The 25,470-nt window shown below is 53.9% G+C and overlaps 2 protein-coding genes and 1 long non-coding RNA gene across 7 annotated transcripts; 2 read left to right on the forward strand and 1 right to left on the reverse strand.

Moving 5' to 3' along the window:
* Positions 1 to 196: 196 nt before the first annotated feature.
* HIPK4 (homeodomain interacting protein kinase 4) lies at positions 197 to 8,172 on the forward strand. The gene is made up of 4 exons (XM_037013908.2): positions 197 to 2,853; positions 5,745 to 6,101; positions 6,772 to 7,599; positions 7,703 to 8,172. Exons 1-4 carry the CDS (start codon positions 2,389 to 2,391, stop codon positions 7,859 to 7,861), a joined length of 1,809 nt encoding a protein of 602 aa, XP_036869803.2. The 5' UTR covers positions 197 to 2,388; the 3' UTR covers positions 7,862 to 8,172.
* A 699-nt stretch (positions 8,173 to 8,871) lies between these two features.
* Positions 8,872 to 25,442, reverse strand: PLD3 (phospholipase D family member 3). 5 transcript variants are annotated; one of them, XM_017672634.3, is made up of 13 exons: positions 25,294 to 25,312; positions 23,673 to 23,761; positions 15,592 to 15,683; positions 15,411 to 15,485; positions 15,180 to 15,322; positions 14,560 to 14,743; positions 13,091 to 13,211; positions 12,883 to 13,010; positions 11,937 to 12,137; positions 10,540 to 10,679; positions 9,989 to 10,154; positions 9,432 to 9,531; positions 8,872 to 9,346 (listed from the first exon to the last, which is right to left on the reverse strand). In XM_017672634.3, the coding sequence occupies exons 3-13, from the start codon at positions 15,616 to 15,618 to the stop codon at positions 9,159 to 9,161; spliced, it is 1,473 nt and encodes a 490-aa protein (XP_017528123.1). In that variant the 5' UTR covers positions 15,619 to 15,683; positions 23,673 to 23,761; positions 25,294 to 25,312; the 3' UTR covers positions 8,872 to 9,158. The 5 variants fall into 5 exon arrangements, with proteins under 5 accessions (XP_017528123.1, XP_017528122.1, XP_017528121.1 ...); XM_017672633.3 differs by lacking the exon at positions 23,673 to 23,761 and having other exon boundaries at positions 25,294 to 25,442; XM_017672632.3 differs by lacking the exons at positions 23,673 to 23,761; positions 25,294 to 25,312 and adding an exon at positions 16,259 to 16,395.
* Positions 16,535 to 24,022, forward strand: LOC118971622 (uncharacterized). Its single transcript, XR_005060131.2, has 3 exons — positions 16,535 to 17,552; positions 22,890 to 23,042; positions 23,849 to 24,022. It is a non-coding gene; the product is annotated as an uncharacterized lncRNA (long non-coding RNA).
* Positions 25,443 to 25,470: the final 28 nt, after the last annotated feature.

Consider the following 25,470-nt stretch of genomic DNA (forward strand, 5'->3'; position numbering starts at 1 on the left):
GTGTGTTTGGGCGGGGTGTCCACGGGAATGTAGAGGCACGAGAGGATGCAGAGAAAGGAGTCCCGGAGGAGGAAGGAGGGGGACTTGAGCTTGGCTTGAGGGGAGGCTGAATGCCTGAAACATGGGCCTCCTCTGGTCTGAGGAGAGTCAGGAAGGCCTTGGGGTAGCCCCAGGGCAGGGGGTGTAGGGAGAAGGCCCTAGCCCTTCAAAATCCGCAATGGACTCTGAACAGGCCTCTGGCAGGTTCCCCATCAGAGCACAGCTGCAGGACCCCTCTGCTGGGGACTCACCTGGCCTGGGGCCCTAGGAGGGCAGAATGATTGCTACCCACCTGCCCCCTGCTGGTCACCTGCCCGCCACCCAGCACCTCCCCATCCTTGCTGTCCCTTTCCTGTCTTGCTGGTTTAACTGCCTAGTCCACCTTAGTCCACCCCAGCCACACCCAGGAAGGCCCCTCCTGGTCCTCTCTCCAGCCTCATGGTTTCAGAGCCTCCACCCAGACATGCCTGGCTGTCTATCAGGACTAGGTCCTAGGGTCCTCAGCCCTTATTGGGGCTGGATCTTGGCCCCCAGGGACCTGTCTAGGTCCTCCTGCCCCCCTCTCCAGGGCCGCCAGACTCCACCATGTCTCTCTCTGATGCCCCAGACTGAACTAAGAAGACACACTGTCTGGTCCCAGATCTCCTTGTGCCCCTGTATCTACCCTTCCACTCTCTGCATCTCTGCTGTCCCATCCTAGAGGGTGAAGGGTCACTCCCTTGAGCTGTCACAGACCCCTCATTCCAGCACCTTGTCTTTTCAAGCTGGCCCCTCTCAAGTCACTACCCTGTCATATGCTTTGTCCGCTCCACACCCAGCAGGAGCTATCTACACCCGAGGGGCATGCCCCTCGCTCAAGCCCCTCACATGTAGGTCTTCCTCCCACCACGCTGACCTCCGTGGTCACTCAGAGGACTTCCTCTGTCTCCTTTATGCTGGCTTCTCCGGGCTTCTCCCTCCTTGCTGAACACCATCTTCTCCCTTCCCCACCCCTCTTCTCTCTCCTCATGTCCCTTGGGCCCTCAGGGCTCCTCCCGGGCCCTCATCCACCCACACATCCTCTTTGGGCTGTGTTGCCCTCGAGTTGTCCCACATAGGGATTCGGTGGCCTCTGTGTGCCTCCCCCGACATCTCCTGGGCGTTAGGAGGGTGTGTGAGCTGGTGGCTCTACATGCAGACTGTCTCTGGCACCCAGCTGGGTGAACTTAGGCAATTTTTAAACTTCTCTGTGCCTTGATTTTCTCTTCCATAAAAAGGCAGCTATTAAGACGCACGTTGTAAGGATTAGCTAAGTCTTCTAAAGCCCTCAATACATGTTTAAATGTTGCAGTGTCTAATTCCCAAGTCTGACCTCAGCATCCTCTCCCTGAAAGTGCTCCTATCCATTCCCCCATCTCAAAGACCCTGCCATCATTACCCAGGCCAGGGTCCTGGGCCTTGTCCTGAATGGTCTCTCTCATTTCCCCCAAACCAGTCAGTCCCACAGCCTGGCCTCCTGGCCTCCTGAGTACATCTGCCAGCCTCCTGCCTGGCACCCCAACCTTTCCCACCTGGGCCCTGCTCCAGGCTCAGGGCCTCCACTCTTGCTCCCTCCAACCCACCCTTCTTCACACAGTAGCTTTCTGACATTCAAGTCAGTCCCTGCCCTCCCTTGCTCAAAACCCTTCTGTGGTTCCCCAGTGCCCTCAGAATGAATTCAAACTCCTTAGCCTGGCATTCAAGACCTTTGATAACTTGGCCCTGCCTTAGCCACACCTCCCCCATGGCAGGTGTTTTCTGAACACAGACACACACAGACACACACACACACACACACACAGACACACACACACACACACACACACACACACACACACACACACACACACACACACACACACACATCTAGCTCAGGAACCTTTCTATTCCTCTGGTTAGGAATGTCCCATTCCTCTGTGCCTGGAGTCCAGGATCAGACCCCTCCCAATTGCCCCTTTACCTGTCCAGCCTCTCCAGGGCCCCACCCCTGGGTGGGGGAGGGGCCTCGACCTGCCACCCCACCCCCCATTCCAGCCGGGGGCTCAGGTCTCCAACAACAGAACCAACCCACTCAGCAACGCTGGAAACTATTTGGGGAGGCCTGGGGCCCCTGGTCCCAAGCCAGGAGGGCTTTAGGGGAGGGACACAGCCCCTGGCAGACTCGTCTTGTAGCTCAGGGGGCTGAGGGTGTCAGGGAGGCAGGCACGAGTGGTTCTCTTTCCCCTTTCCTGTAGTGGGGGTTCTCAGGGCCGGCAGTGGGGCAGGAGGCCTTGGAGGCAGAGCCTGTCGGGTGGGGGTGGCCGCAGGGCAGTGTGTGGTGGCAGGGACACCATGGCTACCATCCAGTCGGAGACTGACTGCTACGACATCATTGAAGTGCTGGGCAAGGGCACCTTCGGGGAGGTGGCCAAGGGCTGGCGGCGAAGCACAGGTGAGATGGTGGCCATCAAGATCCTCAAGAATGACGCCTACCGCAACCGTATCATCAAGAATGAGCTGAAGCTGCTGCACTGCATGAGGGACCTGGATCCTGAGGAGGCCCATGTCGTCCGCTTCCTTGAGTTCTTCCATGACGCTCTCAGGTTCTACCTGGTCTTCGAGCTGCTGGAGCAAAACCTTTTTGAATTCCAGAAGGAGAACAACTTTGCACCCCTCCCTGCCCGTCACATCCGCACAGTCACCCTGCAGGTGCTCAGAGCCCTGACCCGGTTCAAGGAACTGGCAATCATCCACGCTGATCTCAAACCTGAGAATATCATGCTGGTAGACCAGACCCGCTGTCCCTTCAGGGTCAAGGTGAGTGGGGCTGCCCTGGGATGTCCCTTGTTCCTGTCTTCCCCAGCTTCCCTCAGCCCTAACACTGTCCTGGCCCTGAGGGCTCCCCTCTGCTGTCTATGATGCCTCTGCCCAGCTCCTGGCCCTGGAATCCTTCCCATCTTCCCATCCCACTTCTGACGTCCTGACCAACCCATGGACATCCTTATTCAATTTGTAGCTCAGCTCCTCTGATCCAGTCCTGTCCTTGTGGGGCTGCCTTTCTAGAGGGGAACACAGAGTCACAAGATAAATGAGTACAATGTGGTATGTGAGTGAGAAGGAGAAAAGATCAAGTCAGCAGGAGGAGGATGTGGGGTACTGATGGGGGTGGTGGCGAGTGAGTAAAACCGTAGATGAGGTGGTCAGGGAGGCTTCACTGAGAAGGTTACATCTAAGAAAAGTCCTGGAGGAGGGAGGAAGCCATGTAGACATTTGGGGGCAAAGTGGGTAGAAGCAGCAGCCAGTGCAAAGGCCCTGTGGTAGAAGTGAGCCAAGTGTATGTGTATGAGGAGCACTGAGGAAGCCAGTGTGGCTGAAGCAGAATGACTGAGGTGTGAAGACAGGAACTGGGATCAGGGAGGTGACAGGGCAGCAGGGCCTGTGGCCCACAGCAGAGGACTTTGGTTTTGTTCTGTGTAAGTTGGAGCCATGAGAGGCTCCTGAGCAGAGGAAGGATGTTCTCTGACTTGGGTGTTCACAGGGCCCCTCTGGCTGCATGAGGGGAACAGGCTGTGAGGGGTGACCATACTGGTCCATGGGGAGACATGGATGAGGGGACTGGGGTCAGGGTTATGGGAGGAGGGGTCGTGGGTAGATGCCGGGTAGATTTTGGAGCTGCTGACAGATCTTATGTGAAGTGTAAGAGAGGCCCTGGACAGGAATGGAGGCCTGTTGGGCTGAGCAGCTGTAAAGATGGTGGCACTGTTCCTCATCACGAGTTTGCTCATTGACAAACATTTACTGAGTGCCTGCTCTGGGCCTGACCCTGCGCTGGGCACACAGAGGCACCTCCTTTGCACTGCCACAGGCCTCTGTGTTCCTCCATCCTGGCCGTGACCCCCTCTGCCTGTGCCCCCACCATCCCACCTTGACCCTTCTGCCTGTGACCCCCGCCCCACCCTGACCCCTCTGTCTGCTGCTGGTTTTGTGGCTGTTCTGTGGTGGGTCTGAACCAGGAGCACCATGAGGGCAGAGCCAGGGCAGCTTTGGTCACCACTGTGTCCTCAGCATCTCCCAGCACAGTGCTGTTGTGAAGGCAGTGCTAAATGAATGTCAGAGACACAGAGAGATACAGAGATGGGAAAAGACAGATCATTCTGCCTTGAGAGATGGAAATACAGAGACCCAAGGAAGGAGAGACTCCTACAAACACAGCAGGAGACAGGACAGACTCATAACACCTGGCTAGTGTTAGTGCCTCTGCCAGGTCTGTGGGGTGAATGAATGAATGATGCCCAGAGTCGCCCAGGCTCTCTGAGATTCAGGTCTTGGACATCTGCATTCAGAGTCCAGATTCATAAGCATTTTGTCATACTGCCTTCTGCAAATAGAAGGTGAGGGATGGCTGAATGAAAAGCAGAGAAACTCAGGGAACTCAAGGTAGGGATCAAGACAGAGCATCAGAGATTCAGAGTGAAAATGACAGCTCCTCCCAGAGGCAGCAGGAGACACAGACTTGAGCCACTCACTGTGTTAGTTCAACAGGCATTCGTCAAGCACCTGTCATGCGCCAAGGGCCAGGGTATGGTGTTAAGAGGGTCTGATGAAGACGGAGAAGGACCTGGGCTTCAGGGAGATGTCTTTCTAGTGGGCGACACAGAGATGGAGATGGAGAGAGATGAGAGATACAGATAAGCAATGGGGCGGCAAAGAAAGAAGAAGGGGAAGATACAAACAAGACAGAAAGAGAAGGACAGTGATATAAAGCCCATTCATTCTTTCATTCACACTAGAATAGTGCCAGGCACTATTCTAAGCACCTAGGGATTCAGCAATGAACAGACAAAAATCCATGTCCTCAAGGGATTGACATCCTAGTTTGGTAGAGAAACAACTTGGTAAAAAGGTAAAATCTGTAATATGTGGAATGGTATTGAGAGCTCTAGAGAAAAGCTAGGAAGTGGGTTAGAAAAGGTGGGGGAGGTCATTTTCAAGAGGATGGTTGGGTAGGGGGGAACCTCACTGAGGTGACATTTGAATAAAGACCTGAGATGGTGAGAGAGGGCCTGTGTGGACCTCTGGGCAAAGAGCATTCCAGGCAGAGGAACAGCCAATGCAAGGTCCTGAGTTGGGAAGGGGTGTGCTTGTTCAAGGACCGTGAGAGGCCCACAGGGCTGGAGCAGGGTGAGTTGGGGGTGTATGGGAGGAGCTGAGGGAGGGGAGGCCAGGGGCCAGAGTGCCAGGGCCTCAAGGCCTCCCTAAGGACTTGGGTTTTTCTCACTGGATGTGATAAAGCCACAGGGAGGGGCATGGCCTGGCTCAGGCGTTCCAGGGAGCTCTGCAGGGAGTGGCCAGGGCAGAGGGGAGGGGCAGGGAAGCCAGCCTGGAGGCCCCTGTGTTGGTCTAGGCCGAGATGACGGACAGGACCAGGCTGGGGGCCACAGATAGGATGCAGAGTGAACGCATTCTGATCCGTTCAGAAGGTGGAGCCAACAAGATTTGCTAGTGGACAAGGTGTAGGGTGAGCGAGAGATCGGGACCCCAATCCCCAAAGGCATATGTTCTCATGGAGAGAGACAGAGACAGACAGGCTGGTGGAGACAGACCTGGACAGAAACAAGATAAAGACTCAGTGACAGTCAGATGGCAGGTGCAGAAAGACACGGGCAAGAGCCCAGTGCCCTGCCCACATGCCTCCCTCCCCGACACAGGTGATTGACTTCGGCTCAGCCAGCATCTTCAGTGAGGTGCGCCATGTGAAGGAGCCATACATCCAGTCGCGTTTCTACCGGGCCCCCGAGATTCTTCTGGGGCTGCCCTTCTGTGAGAAGATAGACATGTGGTCCCTGGGCTGCATCATGGCTGAGCTGCACCTGGGCTGGCCCCTCTACCCAGGCAACAGCGAGTATGACCAGGTGCGCTACATCTGTGAGACGCAGGGTCTGCCGAAGCCTCACCTGCTGCATAACGCCCCCAAGGCCCTCCACTTTTTCAAGTGCAATCCCTACCCTGATGCCACGAACCCCTGGCAGCTCAAGTCCTCAGCCGACTACCTGGCCGAGACCAAGGTAGGAAGGGCAGGTTGGGTGAGGGCTGCTGCATCAAGAAAAAAAAATCTAGGTTAGACCTCAGAGAGGACTGGAAGCTTGAGGTTGGCTGTAGGGGTTCTGACAGCAAGAAAGATGTGGGTGAGACCAGAAGTGGGACTGGAAGTTTAGGGTCAGATGTAGGGGTTCTTGTACCAAGAGATATCTATTTGGGTGATCCCACAAGTGTGACAGGAAGGTTAGGGCAGCTTCTTTGCCAGACCAGATCTGCAGTCAGGCAAACTCATGTAGCTTGAGGAATCTGGGTTAGACCACAGAGAAAATGTGGGGTCTGGGGTGAGGTGTGAAAATTTGAGTCAGTGATAGTGCTGGGTTAGATGATGGGATGACCAAAGAGCAGTAGGTATCTTTCCTGCAGCAGAAGGAACATAGGAAGGGCTCTGTATTTAGACTAGAGGGGTCTGGTGTCAGGAAGCAGGAGTGTCCCTTCCACCAGCAAGAGAGCTCCAAGTCAGATCATGGGCAGAACAGGAAGTCAGCGTTCAGATGTGGGGACGTCATAGCAACAAGAGAGCCCTGGGCCAGGCTGGAGGACAGACTGGAAGCTGTGGGCCCCATTGCAGGAGTGAGTGCCTGGGGCCTGAGGCTGCCACGAGGCCCTGTCCACCCTGTGTCCACTGTGTCCCACCAGGTGCCCCCACTGGAGCGCCGCAAGTACATGCTCAAGTCACTGGACCAGATTAAGACAGTGAACAGTGGCAGGGTAGCCACTAGGCTCTCCTTCCCAGACCGCGAGGCACTGGCAGAGCACGCCGACCTCAAGAGCATGGTGGAGCTGATCAAGCGCATGCTGACATGGGAGTCCCACGAGCGCATCAGCCCCAGTGCAGCCCTGTGCCACCCCTTCGTGTCCATGCAGCAGCTGCGCAGTGCCCACAAGACCACCCACTACTACCAGCTCTCGCTGCGTGGCTGCCACCTCTCACTGCAGGTGGAGGGCAAGCCACCCATGCCTGTTGTGGCCGCTGCTGACGATGGGCCCCCCTACTACTGTCTGGCTGAGGAGGAGGAGGCTACAGGCATGGGCAGTGTGCCTTTCTTCCATGAGAAGGTCCCAAGCATGGAAAGGGCCATTGATCAGCTGGATGGCCTGAGTCTGGAGGAGGCGAGCTGTGGGCCATGGGGTGAGACCAGCACTGACATCCCCAACATGCTGGCCCCGCTCAAGGCAGCTGCTGCTGCGTGCCGGGGGCCTGACGCAGGCCCTGAGCCCATATTGGCCTTCTATGGCAGGCGCCTGGCCGGCCACAAGGCCCGCAAGCCACCTGCCAGCTCCAAGTCTGACTCCAACTTCAGCAACCTCATCCGACTGAGCCAGGCCTCCCCTGAAGACGACGGGCCCTGCCAGGGCAGCAGCTGGGCAGAAGGCAAGCGCCATGGGGCCTCTGCCAAGCTGCCCACCACCCCACAGCAGGACAGGGATGGACTGGACGTCAAGGATATGACCATGGATGCTGAGGTAAGGTTCAGCTGGGACCAGGGAGGGTCCATGAATGGCAGGCTGCTGGTTCCCAGTGCTGGGGGCTTCTTGGCTGATAGCCTTCTCTTCTCCTCCCCCACAGGGGCCAGGCCCTGAGCTCTTCAACCACAGCAGCTGTCCTGGGGAATGGCTGAGTGAGCCGGACTGGATCTTGGAGGGCATCAGGGGGCCACAGACCCAGGGGCTCCAGCCCTGCCATACCCTTCCGCATGGCCCACCCCAGGCCACCAGCTTTCTATAGCATGTTGGTGGGCACTGGTGACCCCACCCCAGCCCATCACTGCAGGCTGAGCCAGCTGGGATGGCATCCCCTCTTCAGAGCCATCCTCTGAACCCACAAATTATTCTTACAGATAATTATTCAGAAATTCCCCACTCCCCCTGCCCATGCCTGCACCTCCCCACTGCCACAAACACAGAAGGGCCTTGGGGTCTGGCCCATGGCCTCCTCAGCCAAAGGGACACAGGAAGGGGGATGGCTGCTCCCTGCTGGTCCTGAGCACACCTTCCACCCTTGCTGCTTCTGCCCATTTCAATAAAGACTGTCCGGCAGCCCTGCCTACCTGTTCTCCCTGCTTGAGGCATGGATTGTTACTGGGGTGGGGTTCAGGCTGGCACCCAGGACCCTGCTCTCTGATGCTGCACCTAGTTGGCCATTGGCTCAGGCTGGAGGCTGGGCTGCCATTACACTGAGGACAAGGTGTGCTTGGCACACTGACCCATCCTTAGATACACTAAATGCTTGGCATGCGAGAATCCACACTCAGAACATTCTCAGCATTCAGCAGGTGTCAATCTGAGCTTGCCAGATGCCAAGGTCTTATTATGTTGACCTGTCCTTACCACATGTTATGCACTCATCCATGCTCAGGCCATGCTAAGTGTAAATGCACTGGGCAGGGGTGATTCCATGCTTGGCGTGTGCTCTAGCGTTCCAATGTGAGTCTTCCCTTGGGATATGCTGATAGTTCGTGCATGCTTATCTGGCTGGGGACACACTGAGTGTGTAGCACGTGCTATCTCATGCTGGCTACATAAGGGCTCAGTTCATGCCAGCCCACACGGTCACACGCTGCATGCTCGGCACCCACTGGCTCACATGCATTACATGCTGAGGGTTTGCTATAGGCCAAACCACTCTGGTCACACTCTGAGGGCTCAGCATACCGTAAGATGTCTCCACCAGAGGCCCATGCCAGCTGTCCCCTACCCTGACACCCCACCTCACACTACTCAGTCAGGCACAGGCTATACAGACAAGTTATTTACTTCTTGTTATAACTTCGGGCCCTCTGTGCCCTGGAAGGGGGGGGTGGGCCAAGGGGCCAGGCCCAGCATGCACTCCCACTTCTTCAGGGGCTGATCCCTCCCCCAGCTCAGCTGGGTCCCAGGGCCACAGCATCAGGCCCGCGGGGGTGGAGGTAGAGATGGGAGAGCAGGGGAGAGCCTGTGAAGCCACAGTGGGGTGGGCAGAAGCGGGGGCATGGGGGTGGGGACCAGGACCCAGGAAATCTGGGTCCATGCGGGCCTCGCAGGCCTCAGAGCAGGCGACAGGCATTGCCCACGCTGTCGGCTGAGGTGTCAAGGTCATGGCTGTAAGGGGAGTCCCAGTCCCTCAGGAAAACAGCCTCCAGCTGGCTCCGCAGGCCACCCCGCCCGTTCTGTGTCACCAGCAGCGAGGTGCCCGCCGTCTCTGTGAAGTAGCTGCCGGACCAGTTGGAGGTTCCTACAGGGTTGGGGGCAGAGAGTCAGGGTCTATGGCAGTGCCTAGACCCACCTTCTATCTCCCCAGTGGTGCTGCGGACACTCACCAATGTAGGTGGCACGTTCAGTCACCATGTACTTATTGTGGTTGACTCGGGCATATGGGATTCGGGCCTGGGTCTCATCCGCAGGGACCACAAAGAGTTTCTGAGGGGGAGGGAAAAATGGGGAGGGCATGAGATGGAGGGTGGGGATGGAGGAGCCCCAGAGTATTAGGTGGAGAGTGGAACAGGACTCGGTGCTTCCCGTGGAACCCTCGGGGCCAGAACAAAGCCTGGCAGAGTGGGTGTCAGTAAACACTGGCTGAAAAGGAGGACCCAGCCACCTCATTGCAACCCGTTCTCTCTGGAATGGCCCTTATCTATCAATGTCCCCTCTCACAGATGGTCTTCCTCGACCCCTCCAGCTGAGACAGGGGCTTGCTCTAGCCATCCCCTACCCTGGCCCTGACTGCTGCCTGTGTCCGCTTCCCATCCTGGCCCTGAGCCATGGGGTCTCCAGCGTGGTCTCCCCATCCCCACTCTGGGTTGTCCCTGTCAGATGGCAGGTGAGCTCTCCTAAGGCTGTGTCCTCAGTACTGCTCCACACTGGGGCAGGTGCTTACCACCTGGATGTCCGAGTGGGTGTGGTTGTCACGCAGGGCAGCCAGGGAGAGCAGGAAGGCCCGCATGGACGGCTCAGAGTGCCCCCAGCAGCTGATCAGCAGACGCACCTTGACTCCCCGCTCGTAGGCAGCCCGCCGCAGCCCATCGTCAATGGCAGGCCAGAACCTTGGGAAGGAGGATGCAAGATCTGGAGGGCGGTTTTATCCACAGGCCTCACCATCAGCTTTAGACAGCCGGGCCGGGGCCCTGCTTCAACTTCCGAGAGCCCCTTGACCCCAAGGCCCTCATCCTGTTTCAGCTCATGCTCCCTGCTTCCTAACTCCAAAAGCCCCACATCCCGCATCCCTTGCGCCTCCAGCCTCCCATCCCTGACCCTCATCCCCAGTATCCTCATCTTTTTCTGTCCCCTTTCCTGTGTCTCAAGTGCCCCCTGTCCCTGTCTCCCCTGCCGCTTCCATCTGTCCTCTTGCTTTAGCCCCATCACTCCCTCTCCCATGCCCTCTCCCACTGGGCTCCACGGCCCAGGCCCTGCCCACATGCCCAGCAGTACCTGCGTGGGTGGGAGAACTCCATGGTGGGCAGGTAGTTCATAACTGCAATGTAGATGAAGTTCCGGGCATTGTCTACCACGTTGAGCAGGGCTTTCAGGTCTGGGGTGCGGCCACTTGGACACAGTGGTGGGGGCGCACTCTGAGGGTAATGGGACAGTCAAAACACGTCTGATAGGTGCCCTGCCAGGGGTGCAACACAGTGGATCCCATGTATGGACAGATCACCAAAGCCTGGTCCTGTGGGTCTCACTGAATCCTCGGTCTCCAGCAGGGAGAGGGATAATCACCGTGTCCATTTTGCAGGTGAGGAAACTGAAGCTCAGAGAGGGTAAGTGACTTGCATAAGGTCACACAGCTGATAAATGGAGCCAGGATTTTAATATAAGCTGTCTGGTTCCAGAATTCATGCTCTAATGCAGGGGCTCATCACATTAAGGTCACCAGTCCAGCAGCACCTGGAACTTGTGAGAACTGCAAATTCTCAGGCATCGCTGCACAGGGCAGAGTCAGGGTGCTGGGCTGGAACCCAGGAATCTGGGTTTTAGCAAGCCCTCCCAGTGCTTCTGATGCATGCTCAGGTTTGAGGACCTGTGCTCACAGCCCACTCTGATGGCACGTCTCATGTGCCTGTGCCTCGTCAGGCCCTTTACCCAGTTTCCTCCATCCTTAAGACAGAAGAGCAAACGCAAGCTCTGAAATGGAGAAGTGGTTATGGGAGACCACTGGGGCAAAGGACCTCAGTGCATCATGTGTTCCCATATCCACGACTTTGTGCAGCCCTCCCCACTGACTCTGGGTTTGGCCAGGTGACTTGCTCGGGGGGACTTTAAAGGACCCAGGTTGGCCACCCCAACTAGTGAGAATATCAACAGCTAGAGACAGCAGCGCCTTGTCTAGAGTGCTCAGTATCTGCCAGGGGCAATAGCTGACACTGGCCAACAGAACTTTCTGCAATGATGGAAATGTTCTACATCTGCACTGTCTACTGTGGCAGCCATTTGCTCCATGTGGCTACTGAGCACCTGAAGTATGGCTGGTGCAACTGAAGAAATGAATATTCAACTGTATTTAGTTTTAATATACTTAAATGGAAAGAGCCTTGTGTGGCTATACTGGACAGCATGGAGCTACAGCAGGGGCTCAACAGGCATGAACCAAGCCGTGCCTCCCCACCAGCACTAAGAGGTTGTAAATATTATGAGACCCACTTTCTAGAGGAAACTGAGGCCTGAAGAAATTGGGACAGAGCTCGGGCTGCTGACTAAGCAGAGTGAGCAGGAGTGAGGGCTAGTGGTCAGGCCCCCCGTCCCCACCAGTCACTGGGCAGGGACAGATGGAGGCTCTGAGTGGTAGCACGTGGCCAGCATGTGACAGGACCCTCTTCCCTCAGACTCACTGCCAGATAGGCCAGAGCAGGGGTTCCATTGAGGCAGATCTCCATTGGTGTCTCTTGATTGTAGTGGGTGTCGTAGGGCCGAGGCCAGGTTGACGGGATGGAGCTGCCTGCCTGGCCCAGGTACCAGTAGGCCTCGAAGATCTTGGTCAGGTCTCGAGCTAGGCAGCTGCAGTTGTACATGACCACACCGAGCTCCTTGACCTGTGGGAGGGCAGTGCTGAGCCCAGGGGTAGGGGCCTGGTGCCCACTGATGGGACGGACACCTCCAGCCCCCCACTCCCTGCCCCCTGGCCCCTCTTCTGCCTCCTTGCCCCTCAGTCTCCCTTGTCTCTGTCTCCTCCCTCTGCCCCTCAGTCCCCTCTGAGCCCTGCCATAGCTGCTGTGCTGTGATGGGCTGTACCTTGTTTCCTGCCTTGCTGTAACTCCTGCAGATCCTTCAGGTCTCATCAGTTGTCACTTTCTTTGGAAAACCTGACAGCCCAGGTTGGGTCCCCCATCTTGGCCCTGACCCCCTCTGCTCTTTCCCCCTTGCAGCCTTAACCCCCTGGGTGGACACTGCCTGGTGACTAGCCTGTCTCTGCCCTGGACTGGAAATTCCAAGAGGCCCACCTGCTACTGCCATGTTCCCAATGTCACCTAGAATGGGGTTGGGCTTAGGGCATGCACTCGTAATTAATAATGAAGGCCAAATGGGTGGACAGGGCCTTGAATTCCCTGTAGTGGAGCTGGCAGCTGCCATTAGGGATCAGAGGGAACCCTAGGCTACCATGAGCAGAGCGGGGCTGGATTTAGGGGTATTTAGGGAGGCCTGGTAGGAGGTGGGGAGGAAGCCATTGCAGAGACTGGATAGAGAGGACTCTGGGAATAGAGGGGTGCAGTTGGAGGCTGAGTGCCCTGTAGGACAGAGAATAGCATGGAAGGGCAGTTGGTCAGGGTGCAGGCAGACCTGGGTCAGTGAGCGCCAGTCCATGTTGGCACTGCCAATGTAGAAGTGGGTCTGGTCTACCACCCAGAACTTGGTGTGCAGGACACCATGGGTCAGCTTTTGCATGTCCACCATGCGGACCTGGGCACCTGTAACCGACAAGGATGGTGGTCAGGGGCCAGCTTGGGCAGCCCCAGGCCTAGCCGGACCCCAGCTCCCCCCAGCTCACCACTTTGCAGCAGGGCCTGCAGGTCTGCCTGTGGCTGGGGCCCGTTGGGCTTGCTTACGGTGATACGGACCTTCACACCTTGAGGTGCCAGGGTCTGCAGCTGCCGGAGGACCTCCTCGCCCTGGGGGGAGGGAAAAGCCTCTGAGGGGCTGGGCCACAAGCTCACCAACCCTATGCAGCACCCCCATGGAGCTATTTTGAGACTGGGTTTTGAGATGTGATCAGGAGTAAGCAAACTTTGCATTAGCCAGCACGCCTAGGGAGAGCTTGACAAGTTAAGGTATTAAAACTTTAACTCTTTTAATAACCAGCCTGCTGCTCTAGGCCCCATCAGGGCCTCCCTGTCACTCCTACCCTTCCAGGGACCTTCCCAAAATCCCGTCTTTGAAGTATCAATGTCTGCCTCCCCATGGGTCTCCAGGCCCATTATAGGATGTTGGGGGTATGGCACAGGCTAGGGGTCTGGGAAGGTATGGGTGAGGCTTGATGACGCCAGTAACAGTAATAATGACAGCCAGCTATTCCCTACTGTGAGTCAGTGAGTCCTGAGTTGGCCCATCTAAGCCCTTCACACTTGAACCACTGAATTCTCAGCCCTCTCACCGATGAGGCAGGTCTGAGAACGAACCCCGAGGTGCAGATGAGGACACTGAGCACCAGAGGACCCAGTGGTGAAGCAGCACTGGAATCCAGACCGTTTCTGCCTCCTATGTCTGTGCTTTGTGCTTTGAACCACTCCGGTGGGAGCCAGCAGGGAGTGGGAACTCATATCAGTGTGAACCTTTGTAATTATTTTTTCAGGCAATGCTTGAGGAGCCCAATTTTAATACATTTTAAGTCCACATCTGACAAAAGGAGGCAGCAGGGAAGGGGGAAAAAAGGACAAATTCATTGTTTTTTTCAATGAAAGGGTTATCCACCAAGGCTGTTCATTTTCAAATATTGAAATTTTGTTTTTTAAGTTTATAGACCTTAACAAGGACCTAACAGCAAACATTTATAGTGGGCTGACTCTATGTCATGTTTTGCATGGATCAGCCCCAGTTTCATGCTCATGAGATGGGTGGCATATATTGGCCCCATTCTACACATGAGGAAACTGAAGCCTGAGAGGTGAGGTGACTTGCGCAAGGTCACATAGCTGGGAAGTGGCAGCCTGGCTTGGGGCTGGGCTATTACTCCATTCTTCCATATTTTGTGACAGGGTTGGGGCAGCCTGTGGGTGAGTGACATCTGCTGGCATAATCCCTTGTAACCAAACCCATACCCTGACATTCAGAGGCTTTCAGATGACTGTGACAAACGCCCCCGGCCCAGAGGACCATGTGAAAACAGTTGCTTCCAAACACCTGCGTCAGTTCTGCTGTGTGAGACATGCGCACCTGCTCCCGGGCGCAGGGGACCCCCCTTTAACCACCCCATGTCTCCCACCACCCCTGCTGCCAACCAGGGCCCAGGGTGCCAGGTACCTGCTGGGCAGAGGACTCCTGAGTGTGGGTGTCATTGTTGGTGAGGGTCCAGTAGAAGGAGGCGATGTCCAGGCTGCTGTGAGCACTGGCGAGCAGGCCAAGCCAGGCCTGGCTGGTGGAGGGGTTGCCCACGGAGGTATTGGGGTAGTCCAAGCCCTCAGGAATGCTCTCTACCAGCACTACTCTGGAAGGAGGGGGGTGGTATCAGCCTTTGGGAGCCAGAGACAACAGGCTGGCATGTGAGTGCTCACCTGTCTGACCATGGAGGATGCAAGACCGTGTGTATCTGTGTGTGTCTGAACTCATGGATACTGTGTATGTCTGTGCATCTGTCTGGAGGTATGGAAGAAAGGTTGTGTATAGGATACATGTGTGTCTGTTTGTAGACGTGTATGGAAGATGCCGTGTATGTCTGTGTGAGCCTGTCTGTTCACAGACTTGGAGAGAAGATGGTGCTGTGGCTGCCATGGAAACAGTGTGGGGGAAGGGAGTGGGCATGGAGGGAAGATCCTCTGCGGGTACACTGGGGATTCTGCGATCACCTCACTCTGTCACCGGCACTGGGTGTGGCTGAGTGCAGACCCTCTCCCCCGATCATTCAAGGCTCCCCCTCAACTTACTCGCAGGGGTCATAGCAGGGGGCTGGGCGCTGGTTGGGCCCAAAGAGATGCAAGTCGCCATATTCCCATAGAAACAGCTGAGTCATCAGGGCACCAAAGCCCACAACCGCCAGGATGAGGACCAGCAGGACCCAACGGGCTTTCTGTGGGATCGAAGAGGCAATCAGACAGCCCAAAGGGGGTGGCCAGGCCCGTTATTGAGACACAGTGAGGGTGGCGGTGAGCTCCTACCTTCTCTGCAGCCTTCCATGCTTCAATCTCATTCATGGGCAGCTCATTGGCAGGCTCCTCAACAGGCACCTTCAACTAGGGCATGGGGATGGTGTGTGTGGGGTGACAGGACAGCTCAGTGGGGCCCTACCCTCCACTCCACCCAGCCAGCCCCTCCCCTCTGGACCCTCCGTCCACCTACCTCTTGGTACATCAGTTTAGGCTTCATCTTGCCAGGCAGCCAGGAGATACGCAGAGTCCAGGTGGGAGAGTGGGTGTGTCAGGCTCGCCAAACTGCAGGGAACAAAAGCTGGCACTGTGTGGGATGCTCTGGGCTTTTGGGGGACATCACAGAAGGCAGATCAGTTCTAGGGCTCACAGGATCCCCTGGGTCTCCTTGCCTGAGATCATGGGAGCCACTGGCACAGTGCCTGACACTCCAAAAGGAGGAAGCTGGCTGCTGGTCAGTAGGGATTTCGAAATCCTTCAAGGTCCAATGCCTCTGTTTCTTCCCCTCACTCTGTGGTGGTCACCCTGCCATCCTTTATCGCCCACCCTGCCCCTCATTAGTGCCTACACTGATGCTCCCATATTAGCACTCCCCATGAGCTTTCTGACTCTGAGCTCTAGACATTAAAAAAGACAGCTCCGGATGGGGCCAGCCGAGCCCCAGAGCTTTCTGCCTGGCTTTTCCCAGCGCTAGGACTACCAAGGGGGCATTTTCCAGGTGGTTCCTCTGCCCTCACCGTCAGGTACCCATCAGACAGGTCAGCCCTGGAGCCCGGGACTATTGTGGCCTCCCCGCCAGCCTTCACTCCATCCCCCTAGCCCTCCTCTTCCATCCTACCCTGAGGGGGCCTCGGCCTTACTCGGCAGGCGGCAGCTGCTACCTCCGCGGGGCCCCAGCTTCTGCCCCAACAGGCTGAGCCGGAGCGGGAGAAGGCAGGAGGCGGGGCCCTAGTAGGCACCGCCCACTGCAGCGGGGAGTCTGCGCACTTGGCCTGCCGGCCCTGGCACACCGCAGCGAAGAGGGGGGCCGCGTCCCCTAAATGCGGTCTGGCCAACCTGGCCCGGGTGGAGACAGTACTAAGGGATGGCTAAGGGATGGTCTTTGCCACACCCCACCCCAGAGCCCCAGTGTGGGGTAGGAAGGGCACAGGTAAAGGGATAAAGGAACCCCACATCTTTTCTCATCTACAAACCTTGTGAATTTTTGTACCTTGGGCGTGTATTACCTAGTCAAAATTAAATACATAAATAAAACTGATGATTACAAGACAAAATAAAATGGAGAGATCGAGGTTGAATAAAATGATTTCTAGATGTAGCGATAAAATCAGAAGGTACAGCCCACGCTATGGGAGGGGAAGAGCCAGTGGGATATGGATACAGTAGGTTTTCTGTTGGGAGTCTGTTTGGACTACAGTGTCTGATTTAAAGAAAAAAGCCAAATGGTATTTTGATAAGATTTAAACATTTTCTCAGTTTCTGAAATCCAGGTTCTGGGGCTGGAGGGGTAAGCAAGGTTCCCAGCTCCCAGCTCCTATCTCCCAAGCAGGATTTAACACCACAGCTGGAAACAAATTGGAGAACCCCTACCCGCCCACCTCTTTCAGTGAGAGAGAGGCAGGACCCCTTCCTCATCCTGGCTGGGAGTCAACAGATAAATGCAGGAAAGGATTATTACTGAGAGAAGCAACAGCGTCCGAAGTGGTTGCCTTGAGAGTGGGATTTGGGGGCGGGTCAGGATTGCTTTCTATTGTAAGCCTATTTTACTTTCTAAAATCGTGACACGTAAATGCAGAGAACACATCTCTGTGCTGGTTGCGAAACAATTATAAAGCCAACACGTGTTGCGTCCCAAGTTTGGTCACTTTCAAAAAAAAGAAAAGCACGTGCACGCATTACTGATTGTAAAAAAGAACGGGGGAAGGAAAGGGAAATTCCAGGTGGGAGCTGGGTTCTCCTTTCACCGCAAGACCGAGCCTAGATCTGAAAGGATAGTTTGGAAACTCCTTCCTGCGAATGTCTGATCCCAGATTGGCAAGGGCAGAGCACCACTAGATTCTGTCTTCTCACTGCTGGGAGACAAATGGACCCAGCAAGGAACAGCAACAGGCCAAGGTTATTTGGAACTCCAGAGGACAGCCGAAGCAGCAGAAGGTAAGTCTTAGAGGTGACTGATGGCAGGTTTGTGGGGTGGGGTAGGGGAGATGTGGGGCAGGAAATACTTCTTGCTTTTATTGAATTTGTGAAAGCCTTGGTGAGAAATGCTTTAAGAATATGGGGTCGTAACAGCAGGTGATGTGAAACTTAGGGAATATAAAATGAACCAAAAGTGGAGACGTAAGGCATGGCACAGCACGCGGTGAGGCCATGGAACCGGGATGGCCACTAATAAACCAAAAATAGAATATCCATGGCATTCATTCAAATTGTTAAGTGACCTTTGGCTTTCAAATTGTACAGTGACTACATGTCTGTAATGATGGGTTTAATTTTAATTTGTTGTATTTCTGTCAAGCAATGCACCTACAGTATTTAAAAAGAAAACTGGTACTGGGGGAGGTGGTTTAGACAGGATTATACTGGAGAGGCAGTTCACACTGTGGGTTCCAAAGCCAGATGTATGATTTCATGAGCCTCAGCACTTACATGACTGTCTGATCTTGAGAAGTGGCAATATGTTGGTGCCTTAGTTTCCCCATCTGTGAAGTAGGCATGGTAACAGCACCTATTTTTCATAAGGCCATTCATTAACTTCACATATATTTATGTGTGCACCAGATACTGTTTTAGGCACTGGGGATACCACTGTGAACAAATCAGAGTTGACAGAAGGCAGACAAAAAATAAGGAAGATTATGTTAGAAGGTAATAAGTGCTACTAGACAATCAGGGAAGAGGGACAGGGAAAGGATGGGATCAGGATTGTAATTTTGAGTAAGAAGGTCAGGAAAGGCCCATGAGAAAGGGATATGATTTAAAAAAACATCAAGGAGGGGAGGGAAGGCGATATGTGGACTTCTTAGGGAAGAGGATTCCAAGCAGAGGGAATGGCCAGTACAAAGGCCCTGAGGCAGGAGTGGGCCTGATGTAGACATGATAGAGCAAAGAGGCCAGTATGTCTGTAGTGGTGGGTGGCGGGTGGCGGGGAGAGGGAGAGGATGAGTCAGAGGTGACAGAGCCAGATCATGCAGGGCTGCCTGGACTGTGAAGAGAAGGATGGGGCCACCGTAGGTTCCTGGCATAAGACGGACATGATCTGTCTTTGGTATTTTGGTGGGTTTGATGGTGGCCTCAAAAAGGTAAGCCCAATGTGGGCATAACCCCAAGAACTTGTAAATGTGACCATATTTGGGAAAAGGGTCATCACAGATGTAATTAAGGATTTGGGGATGAGATCCTGGATTATCTGGCTCTAAATCCAGTGACAAGTGTCTCTGAATGAGATAGTAAAGACAAAAAGACCATGTGACCAGTGAGGCAGTGAATGGCCTGATGTGGCTGCAAACCCAGGTATGCCTGAGGTCATCAAAATCTGGGCGTGGCCTGGAATGGAATGTCCTCTAGTCTTTGGAGGGAGTATGGTCCTGCTAACACCCTAGTTTTGGACTTCTGTCCTCCAGAGCAAGAATAAATTTCTGTTGTCTAAGCCACTTGGTTTGTGCTGATTTGTTACAGCAGCCCTGGAGAACCAATACAGGTATTTACAGGCTCCCTTTGGCTATGTGGGGGGACAGACGAGAGCAGGGCTGGAGGGTATGGGGTTGGGAGCAGGGAACCCAGGGAGGAAGTAAGGTGGACAGGACTAGGGTGGGGGCAGCCAAGGGGCAAAGAGTAGAGAGTCTGGGTATAACCTGAAGGTAGAGCCAATGCCATTTTTAATGCACTGCATGTGGATTTCAAGTAAAGAAAGGAGTTTTTAATGGACTGCACGTGGACTTCAGGTAAAGAAAGCTTTCCATCCTGAGCAACTGCAAGGATGGAGGTGCCAATAGAGGAGAAGCAAGTTTGGGGAAAAGGCTGTAAACAAATAAATAATGTGTGTGTTTTGAACATATAAAATTTAAGATGTCTAAAATCTTTCCAAGTAAACTAAAGGAATTCGTACATATCAAGTACACAGAATGGGCATACAGGATGATCTCAGTAAATGTGATTGTGTCAAGACTCCGTAACAGCCAAATGAAAGGGAAAGGTATTCCTACCCTGTTCCCAGGCAAGATGGTTGCTTTTCATTGTTGGCCTTTACTATTTCATTTTTTAAAATGCACATAGGACTTCTTTGGAAATTATGAGGATCAGGCTCCTAGCCTTCCCCCACAGGTGCCCCTTCCCCCACATCCCAGTCTCGAGAAAAGGGCTGTAGCCTCAGCTGGACTAGTATCCAGCACTCCCATCCCCAGATCCCTGGCAGGGAGGGCAGGGCAAGGGGGAACTGAAGGTGGGCAAGGGCAGAGCCAGGCTGGTGGGTGCTGGCACTGACCTCAGTTCGGCTCAGTTCCTGTGTCCCCAGGAACCTAGAACCCTCACGGGGCTCCAGTTTAAAGCTCAGATGGGCTTGTAGGCTCTGCTTCCTCACTGAAGTGGGATGTACCTCCACCAGCAAGTGTGCCCTCTCCCAATCCACAGAATGCCCCCATCTCATTGGCTTGTGCCCTGCCTGCCCTGGGGGACATGACACCACAGCAGGTGAAAAAGGAGGAAGCAAAACCCACTGGGCTTTGAGATGTGTTGCAGTCACAGCTCCCCAAACACCCCACCCTGGGTGAGGGTCGCATGGAAGATTTGATCCCTCCTCCATTGGAGTGCTCTAGATTGGAGAGTCCAGGGTTCAAATCCCACCTCTGCCACTTTCTTACTGAGTGACCTCAGGCTTGGGGCTTTACTTCTCTGAGCCCTGATGGCCTCATCTATAAAAGGAGGGATCATGTTCAATCTGACTGGGGACTGTAACTGGAGATCTCTGAATGGTTTGTGCTCCTCCCCTGGGTTCAGATCTCAGCTCTGTGCCTTACTAGGAAGAGCGCTCCCTTCTCTGAGCCCCACATTCATTCTCAGAACAATGGGAAGATGAATATACCAACCTCACATTTCTGGGAAGTCCATGAAACCATCCACGGCAGGAAGGTAGCACACATACCCCACACAAGCTGGCTGGTGAGATCTGTGTGTCCCCCCTAGTACTCTGTATACACTTTTATTGCAGATAAACTTTATGTGTCCCTTGAAATTTGGTGTCTGATTTATTCCTCTACTCCCCAGAGCCCACACACTGTAACCACTCAAAAAATGTTTGTTGAAAACCGAAGAAATGGACTAGAAAGGAAACCTTTGAGAAAAGACTTTTTTACGTGTCTCTCCAGATCTACTGAGTCTTTTTTAATACACAATGATAACCAGCTTGTTCTAAGCCCAGAGCAGATAGGATTGACAGAGAACAGCATCTTAGCCTGAGAGTAAAATTCAAGGTCAATTCAAGCCATCTGAGAGTGCAAAGGAGGTGTGGGGCCATCAGCTGCTGAAGAACACTTGAAACACTGGCCAGGTCACACCACAGGCAACATTTACAAACCTGTGGCCCTTCCATGTGGCTCAAAACAGAAAAGTTCTCATGTTTAAGGGAGCCAGTTTTCACTTGACTGAGCACCCTTTTGGATTGAACAATCGTCTGCGGTCAACTCTACAGAAAAACAGAACAGAGCACTGGTTTTGTCGATTTGTTTGTTTTGTTTTTAGCAATAGAACTTTTATTTCAAAGGATCCCTAGAAAGTGCCCTTCAAGGGAGAGAAGATAATTGGTCTGGAAAACAATTAAATAGGTATAAAAAAAAAGAAAAAAATCATGAATGGTGAATACTTCTGAATTGGAACTTAAAAATCTAAGCTGTCCCATTCCTGCTCAAAATCCATCTGTGGCCCCCCTTTTGCCCTGAGGACAAAGGGCAAATGTCTTGCCAAATCCTCTGGGATCCTCCATGGACAGGCCCCTGCAGACCCTCCTCACCATTACAGCTTTATGGTTCTCCTGACTCCAGAGCTGTCTCCGCCTCCTACTTCTTCCCTGAACTCCAGCTCTGGAAGTGCCATGGCCCTCCTAGACACCTGGAGCCCCTCACACCTACCATGCACCCAAATGTCCTTATCATCTCTCCTAAACCTGCTCCTCCAACTGGGTCCCCTTTTCAAGGACAGCTGCCCTACCTATCCATCACATCTCAGCCGGTGTGCCACCTCCCCCAGAAAGCCCCCCGATTCCCCAGAACCCTGAGCCTCATTCTAGGCCCTCTACAATGTGTCTACTTGGCCTCCTGAGGTTCTCTCCCACCCACCCCTCATCTCTCCCCTCCGTGGCCTTGATGACTCCAATCAATCCTTCCAATTCCCACTCCATCTGAGTCTGACTTGTCCCTCCCCTGCTCAAAACCTCTCCATGGCACCTGGGTTCTCAGGACAAAGTCTCAGCTCCTCACTGGGGCTTCTAGAGCCCCACACAATCTTCCCCTAACAACCTTGTTGGTGTACTCTCTCACCAACCTGAATGCCCCAGCCATATTCAATTATCTTTCAGTTCCTTGAACTGAAACCACACTTTCACCACCAAAACTTCCCACAGTTGCTCCTCCCACCCAGTACACCTTTCTCTTCTCTTCAGGTTGCTCATTTCTAACGATGTGTGTGACACCTCCTCCAGGAAGCCCTTTGTGACCTCCTGGCTGGTTCAGGCACCCCTTTGGGTTCCAACAATCCCCTGGGCTTCTCCATAGCAGCCCTGATCCCTCTGCCTGTATTTCCCATAGCTCAGCCCTGACCCCTCTTGGCTGTCTGCCTGGTGATGGGTCTGTTTCTCCCACTGACTGTGAAACCCAGGAGGGCACAGCTGGCGGCCCCCCAGTACCACCCAGCACAAGGATAGCACATAGTAGGAGCTCAGTGGCCAGTTTATTTATCTTGTATTTATTCAGTGACTACTTGCTAATAAGCCCTGTCCAGAAACTGAGATACAGCACAAAACAGGGAAAAAAACAAATCCCTGGTAAAGATGACATTCTTTTGGGAGCAGTGAGACAATAGGTAAATGAATGAAACATATGGTATATGCTTTGGAGAGAAATAAAGCCAGGGAGGGCGATGGTGGCATCGCAACTGGAAGTGGCTGTCTCAGTTCCAAACGAACACCAGCACACGTCTGGGGCAAAGAGGCTCTCATCCCTGACTTTCAGCTGAGGTGGCTGGGCTCAGGGAGATGTTGGCCTGGTTGCACAGCACTGGTGGGTGGGCCGGGAATTTGAACCCAGAGCTCAGTTCTGTTCCAGGACACTACACTGTCACACCAATTCATGAACACAAAATAAGGCAGAATGTCTGTTCCTCCCCACCTTGCAAGAGGACTGAACCTTACTTAGAAGGGCAGGATCTAGGGCGAGAGGGGAGGGTTCCTCTTGATTATTGACCAGGCACTTTAGGTACTGAATTCCCACAATAGTCCTTTTTCAGCCCCACTTAACAGGTAAGGGAACAGAAGACCCAGAGAGGTTGAGTCACTGGCACAAAGGAACAGCCAGGAAACTGTGGGGCCAGGATTTGACTTCCAGCTGCCTCAGGGGCCAGGTGTAGACAGCTGCCTTTCCTGCTGTTCATCCTCTGTAGGTATGTAGTTGCCCACCCTCCCAACTGCCCTTCCTCCTCCCTCCCCAACAGCAGCTGAACCTAGAGGCAGCTTTGGCCTCTCAAAAGCTCTACCAATAACCCCCCACCCCACCTCCCACAGTCTGAGAGGCGCAGCTTTCTCCAATTATAAAGGGTATGTGAGTGCATCTTTAAGAAGAGACTGGCTCTCCCTCCAACTGGGCTGCTCTTGTCAGTCCATTCTTGGTAGAAGTTCTGGAGCTGCTGCTGCTTTGTGTCACATCACATCACATCAGATTGTGTCCCTCCTGTCTTCCAAATACTCTTCAGGCTCCTGCCTCACTCAGAGTAAAGCCACAAGACCCCCAATGATCTGCCCCCATCCCCCACCCCTCTGCTCTCTCACTGGCATCCTGGCTGTTCCTTAAATACTCTAAGCATTTGCATTTGCTGTATCCTCTACCTATAATGCTCTTCCCCCAGGAAACGACATCATTCTCTCCCCTCCTTCAAGTTTTTGTTCAAATGTCACCCTCTCAGAAAACCTTCCCAGACCACCTTATTTAACCACATTTAAGACTTATTTAAAACTACAACCTTTACTGTGCATTCCCCATCCCTCTTCTAACACATCTTATATAATCTACTTACCTGCTTGCTTACTGTTTCTTTTCCCGGCTAGAATGTAAACTCCACAAGGCCAGGAATCTCTGTTTTGTTCACTGATGTGTCCCCAGTGCCTAGTGTGCCACAATGGTGGGCATGTAGAACATGCTTAATACACACTTGCTGAATGAATAACTCACGCTTTCATCTCCATAATGCAGATGCAGCAACTGAGGAACAGGGACGTTAAGCCACCTGCCACACGCAGCTATTTAAGTACTAGAACCAAGACTGGAATCAGGGTGCTGCAGCCCCCAGGTGCACATCGCCAACCACGGTCCTACACTGCCTTGTCACTAAGGCAAGCTGAGTGAATAAGATATCTCTTCACCAGGGGATCAGGGTGGCTGAGATTTGACTGAGGTGTGGTGGGATCTGCCTCATTTCTCTATACCCCCAATTCTAGAAGTCAAGGGAGGTCTGGGTCTGAGCTCCCTATGGTCCCCCTCCAGTCAAGCCCTCCATAACCACCACAGCAGTGACTAAATACTCTCATTTTTAGGGTGTGTGTGTTTGTGTGTATGGGTCAATCAATTCAACAAGGTAAAGCAATAGGAATTAAGTATTTAGATGCTCAAGGTTTGTGATGGCTGATGGACCACCCCCTCAGATGCAGGTGTGGTGATGTGGCAGAGGTGAGGACAACATGGAGATCGAGACATGGGGTGGTGGAGGGTGGTTCCTGTGGCAGAGGGTGTCATGATACAGGCAGCGTGATGATGCCACAGCAATGATGAGGATAGCCTCGGAGATGGGAAGAAAGACAATGAGGAGGCTAAGGTGATGAATGAGTGAAGGTGACATGGTTACTAACGATATTAGCTCAAATTGCCATGTCAAACTGTGCATATCGTAATAAACTGGCAGAATCCTCACCGTCATCCCTCACTTAGGTATCCTTGTGTGTATTTTACAGATGAGGAAGCTGAGATTGCAAAGGTGTGATTAGGTGGTCAAGGTTACCCAGAGATTTAGTGGTGGAGCTGGGATTCTGACACTGCCGGGGAACACGCTCTATTACCATGTATGGTGGCGAGTATGTGAGAGGTGACTCGGGGAAATGACAGCGACATGGAGAGATGAAAAACAATAAGGCAGGGCTGCTCCTTACGGGAAAACTAGAGGCATGAGGCATGGACTGTGACTGTGAGCAAAGGTGACATGGGAGGAACGGAGACATAAGGGGTGAGGATGACATAAGGGGAGCGTGAGCGCGATTTTAAGAGATGGTGACAGGAGCACAAAGGTGACACCGGGGTATGATGATGGCTTAAGAGAAGTGAGGATTTCACAGAGGAGAAAGGGCAACAAAAGAGGGGTGCAGGCGACATAAGACGGCAATGGCGACTTAAAGGGAGGCGACTGCAACATACAGTGGCAACGGGGGCTTGAAGGGAACGAAAGAGAGTTAAAGGGGGTTGCTGGCGACATAAGGAGGGTGACAGCGACAGAAGAGGAATGGTGACGAGTTAAGCGGGATGCGACATAAGGAGAGGAATGGCGACCTAAAGAGGCAGAGGACGACATAAGGGTAGAGATGCATTACAGACGGAAAGACAACCCGAGGAGGGCCGCCGAGGCGCAGCGCCGCCAGACCGCACAATACCTGCCCTCCACGTCTCCCACGCCAGGACCCAGCCTGGCGAGAACCTTCTGGCCTGGAGCCCCGCCCGGCCACCCCCACTGCGCGCAGGCGCACTACGGCTGGACTGCGGACCGACTGGGCCCAGGCACGTGCCTGTCTCATTGGCCGCGCTCTTCGCTAGCGCGGGGCGGAGAGAAG

Source organism: Manis javanica, chromosome 17 (assembly GCF_040802235.1).
Source record: "Manis javanica isolate MJ-LG chromosome 17, MJ_LKY, whole genome shotgun sequence".
NCBI lineage: Eukaryota > Metazoa > Chordata > Mammalia > Pholidota > Manidae > Manis > Manis javanica.

Excerpts from the sequence above, each read along its gene's own strand:
- PLD3 (XM_017672633.3), bottom strand. The coding sequence starts at position 15,618 with ATGAAGCCTAAACTGATGTACCAAGAG. Across the intron at positions 10,155-10,539 it reads GAGTTCTCCCACCCACGCAG|GTTCTGGCCTGCCATTGACG; the intron begins GTACTGCTGGGC and ends CTCCTTCCCAAG. Across the intron at positions 9,347-9,431 it reads TGAACGTGCCACCTACATTG|GAACCTCCAACTGGTCCGGC; the intron begins GTGAGTGTCCGC and ends CCAACCCTGTAG.
- HIPK4 (XM_037013908.2), top strand. The coding sequence starts at position 2,389 with ATGGCTACCATCCAGTCGGAGACTGACTGCTACGACATCATTGAAGTG. Across the intron at positions 2,854-5,744 it reads GCTGTCCCTTCAGGGTCAAG|GTGATTGACTTCGGCTCAGC; the intron begins GTGAGTGGGGCT and ends TCCCCGACACAG. Across the intron at positions 6,102-6,771 it reads ACTACCTGGCCGAGACCAAG|GTGCCCCCACTGGAGCGCCG; the intron begins GTAGGAAGGGCA and ends GTGTCCCACCAG.